Source organism: Morone saxatilis, unplaced genomic scaffold (genome assembly GCF_004916995.1).
Source record: "Morone saxatilis isolate NCDOM2014 unplaced genomic scaffold, NCSU_SB_2.0 Contig2, whole genome shotgun sequence".
Classification (NCBI taxonomy): domain Eukaryota; kingdom Metazoa; phylum Chordata; class Actinopteri; family Moronidae; genus Morone; species Morone saxatilis.
The window spans coordinates 3,808,070-3,815,005 of NW_023339762.1; the positions used below are offsets into that span (position 1 = coordinate 3,808,070).

The 6,936-nt window shown below is 44.3% G+C and overlaps 1 protein-coding gene across 1 annotated transcript in view; it reads left to right on the forward strand.

Annotated features, from left to right (window-relative positions):
• Positions 1–1,265: 1,265 nt before the first annotated feature.
• Positions 1,266–6,936, forward strand: part of snrkb (SNF related kinase b) — a 12,840-nt gene continuing 7,169 nt past the window's right edge. Inside the window, 3 exon segments of the mRNA XM_035665034.1 lie at positions 1,266–1,610; positions 2,590–2,994; positions 3,272–3,666. Coding sequence (XP_035520927.1) covers positions 2,759–2,994; positions 3,272–3,666 — 631 coding nt within the window. The 5' untranslated portion in view covers positions 1,266–1,610; positions 2,590–2,758.

Below are 6,936 nucleotides of genomic sequence, written 5' to 3' on the forward strand. Positions count from 1 at the left end.
TAAAGCTGCATGCTTTCACTTCTTCTGAAGGACATATGCCGATTATACATGTACAATTAGTGCAACATTTCTCTGTCTCTGTTTTTTATATAACAACAAACCTACCCAAATCCTACTCACTGGTCCTAAAGGACCGCTTTAATTCATAAGGACACAGTCAAATGACAGACACAGTCAAAAGAAAGGTAGAGCAAGAAGACGACAGTAGCCCAAATTGAATCGACACAGACAAATGTTTTGTCAGGTGAGCAATAGAGTATCTTATTGTTAAAAAAGCTTTGTCACAACTAAAGTACAGTTTAAAGTACATATACACTGGTTCAGTGAACATAGACAGTGTGCATGTGCCATCAATTTGGCACAAATGGAACTCCATACTGAAGGAAACAATGTTAAGAGACATACCCTAGGGTAGAAACTGCTGCTGGTGTCACATGCATTGTGTTTTATTCTTGTTCTGTTTCCTTAGATAGGAAACAGAAAGGTGTGTGTGTGCATGTGTGTGTGAGAGAGAGAGAAAGAAAGAGAGAGTGAGAGAGAGAGATTAAAAACCCTAAACCGTATAAACTCTGTCCTTTGTCTGTACTGCTGGGAGTGTGTGGCGGGCAGGTAGATATAATGTCGAAAGAAAGCAAAGGACCACTAGATGGCCCCATTATTCTGCAGCGTGCCTGCTTTAATGAAACAAAGAGCAGCTGGGATGAGATCATCAGGCAGACTAGTGCAGACTTTTCAGTATAACCATGCTTGAAATCTCAAATCTACAGATGAAAACACAAAGACATTAAATCCAGTCAATTCAAGAATGTGACAGTCAGTGTGAGGTGATGCTACATGTGCTATCAGAGAAATAATCATGGAAACAGACTAACGCACAAAAGAAACCCCAACTTACATTTAGCCTACATGATGAGACCATTCAATACTATATGACGCACTGCAACTAGAGATAGTGAGGTGCATTTTCCTCAAGATATTCCAGCCAACTAGAGGTATAAATAAAACAACTTTTTAGTTTTTATTTCCTTCGTGGCCCCGAGTCTTCTGCGTGAATTCCGCCCAAATGAATAAAGTCATTATAGAAACATCTTAGGAATGCAAGTTATAATGTATGTTGTGCCATATCTCTCTGTGCCCGCCTGCTATGTAGAGGAAACAACACATCAGTCCGTTATATAACTCCTTGGACTTCCGAAGCATTCATTCAGTTATTTTCCTCTCTCCACTGCGTACGAGAGGCTCGCGACCGTTGGCTGCTGCTGCGCCGCGGGAGCGAGTTGGAATGTATTGACGTCAGAAGGAAGCTGGACACGCGCGCGCGCGTACGTGTACGCGCATGCGCGCGCACGGGATGTTCAGTCTTGTGTTTCTGCGGAGCGGGCGCGCGGGCACACAGCTCGAGACTCTGGTATGAATTGAGGAGGACGGTCGCGAGAAAAGTATGTGCACACATGGACCGCGAACATGGAGGATTGTGAGAGACAACGAGACGGCGGCGCTGTCAGCTGCTGCCACTGAATCCAGCGGTGACACCAAGTGTGAAGCTGTGCAGTGACAGAAAGAACCGTTAGCTGAGCGGCACGCAGCTGCGGGATATCCGCACAACAATGGTAAGTTGTCAGCGGGGCTACTGTGTTCAGCGCTGCCTCTGGTCCGGCAGCAGCAGTGTGGTCCTGCGGCGCTGTCAGTGTCAGTGAGGTTGTTGGTAGCGTTTGTTTGGAGGTGTTGAGCGGCTGTCAGGAGGATGACTACATGCGTATGTGCCAACTCGGGACTGCAGTTGAGGCCAAGTAGAGAACAGCTGGCCGCAACACAAGTGTAGCAGCCCGTAGGCGAGATTACGCGGTGTTTTGGATCTGATCAAACTGCACAGCCAAGGATATCAGCGCACAGGAACACGGCGAGGCCTGCCTCTGTCCACTTGGCCCAGTGGAGCTGTGAGAGGGGCTTTAAACGCGCTGAAAGCGGCTGCTGTTGTCTTTAATGGCAGTAGTGATGCTGCTATATATAGGGACAAGTAAGTGATGATGAGGATGAGCAGGATAAGTGGACAGTGGGAAGTGCATTGATGATGACCATGGTAATGAAGATGATGATGGCAGCTGAACTTGTTACCCTGGGGAAGGTCTGATGATGACATCATCAGGTCTGATGCCACCTTCTGACCCTCTTAGCCAAACTAATGACACGCAAACACACATTCACGTGCACATACACACATACATACATTATGGTTTCTTGTTACAGTATTGATTTGGCATGCCATTTGTGCTGGATGGGTGTTATTTGAGATAGAGCCAATCGCAGCCCATCACAGACAATACAAGAATATTTTATCCTCTCCTGCTCTCATTGTACTATAATTGTATACATTGTAATCTAGTCTTCACCACTTCATTTAAACGTGTTCCGTCCTCTCTGCCTTTGTTAAGAGATGTGAAATATCAATCTATTTCTGGTCCAGTGCTTGAAGGGATGAGGCATTAGCAGCAGCTGACCTCATCTAAGCCCTTTTCCCTTTGGGCCAAAGGCCAAAATCATCAGCACTGTCTTTTGCCTCATTGTGTTGTTCTTTCTTTGTCCTGCCAGGCGACTCCCCACCACTGAGGAACTTTGCTGGACTGCACCCCCATCCTCCCTCTGTCCCCGACACCTTGACACAGCTATTTCCCGTCTCCTTTTTGCTTTTACCATCCTCTTGAAGCCTTCAAAACTGCCTCTACCCTCTTCCCTTCCAAATCCCCTGTTGGTTTCAAACATGGACTCCTCTGGAGAAATGACCTCAGCCCAGGATGGACATCTCAGCCCCAGGAGCAGCCCCAGCCGCTCTGATCTCAGCGGACTGTACCATCTGGGTCGGACGTTGGGCAGGGGGCACTTTGCTGTGGTTAAGCTGGCTCGTCATGTCAACACCGGGCAACTGGTTGCTGTCAAGATGATTGACAAGACAAAACTCGATGTCATGGCAACAAGCCACCTCTTACAGGAAGTGAGGTAAAGAATACTTATTCTGGAAGACGGGGGTTGTGAATGAAAGAGCACTTTGTACTCCGCTATTTTTTTTAGATCAGCTTTAATGGGATTTCAAACAGACATGTTGATTGTTTGTAATCCCTTTGAATCTCCTCTGAGCCAAAAATGGAACCAAAAAAAAGCTTCTGTCTCAATTTGAAGTTGCCCTGAAGGAGTTGCACCACTCAAAGCATCCTGATTAAAAGTTCAGCTAATATTCTTAGCCCGTTATCTCACCAACATTACTAATTATTTTCAGGTGTATGAGGCTGGTGCAGCATCCCAACGTGGTCCGCCTCTACGAGGTCATCGACACACCCACCACCCTCTACCTGGTCATGGAGCTGGCCGAGGGGGGCGACCTCTACGACTACATCCTCCGCCATGAGGGAGGCGTCGCTGAGGGCACCGCCAAGCGACATTTCGCCCAGATTGTGCGCGCTGTGGCGTACTGCCACCAGCTCCACGTGGTGCACCGGGACCTGAAGCCTGAGAATGTGGTGTTCTTTCCCCAGCAGGGGGCGGTGAAGCTGACAGACTTTGGATTCAGCAACTTATTCCAACCCGGGACGATGTTGGCCACCAGCTGTGGGTCGCTGGCGTACTCCGCTCCAGAGATCTTGCTGGGAGAAGAGTATGATGCTCCGGCTGTGGGTGAGAAACAGAATTTTTTATTTTATTTTGAAACTGAACTGTTGGTCTAGATCCCAACCATCAAATCTGAAAAGCAGAAAACACACACATACATGCTATCAAGTTATGTTTATTTTGTTGGACTTTCCTCTAAACTTATTTATAACTTGTTTTTTTCTAAATTACTGGACATTTGGAGGACTTTTGGTAATGACCGGCAGACATAAGCAACCAGTGACGAGGGCTCACAACTAGTAGAAATCTCTTTGTTAAAGGTAACAAGCTATTAGCAACCACTGGCTTAGATAAGCAAGTATGTGGTGCTGATGCTGACATTACACATTCAAATAATCGCCAGCGGTTGTGTGCAACATCGAACATTGTCATGTTCTCAGATCAGCAAAATCTGTCTAAATTTAAGTGAATACACCCACTTTAACATAACCTAAGTAATTCACTTATTTCCCACGCTGAACAGAGCAATCTTACCTCAAGGTCCCTTTAGTAGCTGTTCTGGAGCTTTCGATCGTACTACACTATAAGCAGATGAGGTGAAGTTATTTGTTGTGCTGTTTAAAAAGTTAAGAATAATTGTTTGTGTTTGTGCCTTTTTACATGAGCCTGTGTGTGTGTGTGTGCATTCATCACTTTCCCTATGCGTGGCCCCATTTGTCTCTTTGACCCTGCGTATGTATTCCTGTGTATTTTCCTGTATCTTACTGTGTGTGTTCCTGCTCTGTATACCCGTCCATATTTATGCGCTTGTATGTGTTTGTGCCTTTGTGTATGTATGAATCTGTGTGTGTTTGTGTGTGTGTGTGTGTGTCCGTAAAGGATTAGTGTGTGTATCTGGGTCAGTCTAAGCAAGCCAGCCAGTCATGAGCCAACTGGGCACGTTCTGCAGTGGAACCAAACACTGCAGCTCAACACCGGCCTCTCACACTGCATAGCAAGCATTTATGTATGAGTGTGTGTGTGAGAGAGAAAGAGAGCAAAAAAAAGGTAGCACCAAGCATCACTTTTGATCCATAGTTGAAAGGTTGACTGAGGGATTTGGTCCCATGTCCCCTGTGGGGGGGGCACAGCATGATCAGTTCAGGGAGGTTGGTGGTCTTATCTGCTAAACTGGACTAGGCTGGATTTTGACATTTATTCTGGTGACTACAAAAGAATCTGCACTGAATACAAATGTATCCCAACTGCAATTAGGAGCTGTTCTTGTGGAAGGACATGTACAGCATTTGTTTTTGTTTAAAGGCAGTACGGCTTATGGCAAGGATGCATTGCAAATGGGTCCAAACCAGTGGAAGTGTTATTTCACAAACTTGAATTTTCTTTTTCCCATATAACCTTGCGATGTCGTCTGCTCGTAATGTTCTCAGTGGGATTGCACCCATATAAAAAAAATAGTGCTGATGAAGAAACACTGCTCATATGCATCCATAATTCAACATGACTCATGAGCCACATTAGTTCCTTTTCTCATGTTAGTTCCTGTTTCTAAAAGCGTCCACACGAAGGGCGTCCATTTAAACCCATTTGTGTGTGTTTTATGATTACATCCTCCAAGACTGTTTTCTGCTTCACTTCAACTCAAGTGCACTTTTCTGTTCTATTTCACTCTGACATGACTCAACCTGTGGTCGATATATGATTATATCATCACTTTGATAGAAATGCACACTTCCATCACCCCCACACACACACACACACATAAATACACGTGTGTGATAATCCTGAGCTGCACAGAGGAAGAGATGTCCCTTAGTGATCTCAGCTTAGTAAGGTGACTCATAAACCCGTCTCTACACTCTCACTCACACACATAGACCGCTCTGTGTGTCTCTTTGATATTTCTGTCAATAAACAGACTGCTGTTTAATTCACTGCAGTGCCTTCTCCACTGGGAGTCTTTACAGTATATGTGTGCTCTGTTTGAGGACATGGTGGGTTGTGTGTGTGTGTGTGTGTGTGTGTGTTGTCTGTGGTGTGTGTTGTGTTGTGTGTGTGTGTGTGTGTGTGTGTGTGTGTGTGTGTGATGATAGTCATATGATTCGGTGGAGAGACAGGAAGGTCCACAGGGCCTCTTGCCTTTGACAAAGATAAACACTGCCTATAGTTACATAATATCGGCCCGTTACTGTGTGCATGCATGTGTGTACAGTTTTTGAGGTCAGAGTGTTAATGTTAAGCTTCGCTAATGAGAAAAGGACTTGAAGTCAGTGGTACATGCTTGCTGCTAATGCTACATATTTGTATTTTCCTGTATCTGGGCCAAATAGTTTTTTTATTCATTTAGTGATTTGCACTTAAGATTTGGATAGAATTGACTCAACCTGGCTTGTCATATACCAAGAAGGCCACAAGTTCCAGTTTGTGTAGATATGACAACAGCTGGTGAGTTATGACCAAGAAGTTGGGCTTGGCAATAAAGTTACGGAACTGTCAGATAAGAAGGGAGGGAGACCTAAATTGGTTGAGTATGTTCTGTGTAGGAGGAACTTCTGCATTTGGCAGATGCTGTGAGCCTCTCTGGGCGTCAGCTACTCACTGTTATTTACTCAGGAGACATTGTGACATGTGCTTACAATGGAAAGATAAATCCTAAAACGTATTAACTTTAAGAAAAGCAGATGATGGTGGTGTGTTTTGTATTTTTTTGATGTGGTCCAATTGTCTTATGCAGACAGTGTAACATCCCTTTAATGTGTTTTTAGTTCTCTTTAGTTAAGAGTTTTCATATAAACCTGAAGGCTGCTGGTTTGTTTATATCAACAAGGACTTTTCTAGACCTTGCAAAGCCCAGAACCAGCACACCACTACTAGACGTGCTGGAGATAATAAAAACAGTGCCGAGAACAAATCATCAGTGTCGGGCAAGCTACTTGGAAAGTGTAGTGAGCTGAGCTACCACTTACTCTACGTTAAATGAAGCTTCACTTCACTGAAGCTAGCATGAAGAGAAATGTAGCAAGTTAAGTTTTAGACTTAGCCTGTCAGTGGCAAAAACAAGCACCTTTAGTGGATGTACTATGAAATTTCACATCTATTTTCTTATCTAACTCTTTAAAATAAGGGTTTATTTCAACCAGGTTTGTAATTGTTGATGTTTTTGGTGAGTTTTATTTTGTTTTTATCTTGCTATGTAAAATTACTGGTTTTGTCGAGGGAGTCTGGTCTGCCCATGGTTTTTGTCTGAGATGCTGGTGCTATAGTGTGACATAAGTGTACATATATATATATATATATATATACACACACACCCATCACCCTGGTGGTCAGAATGTTCTG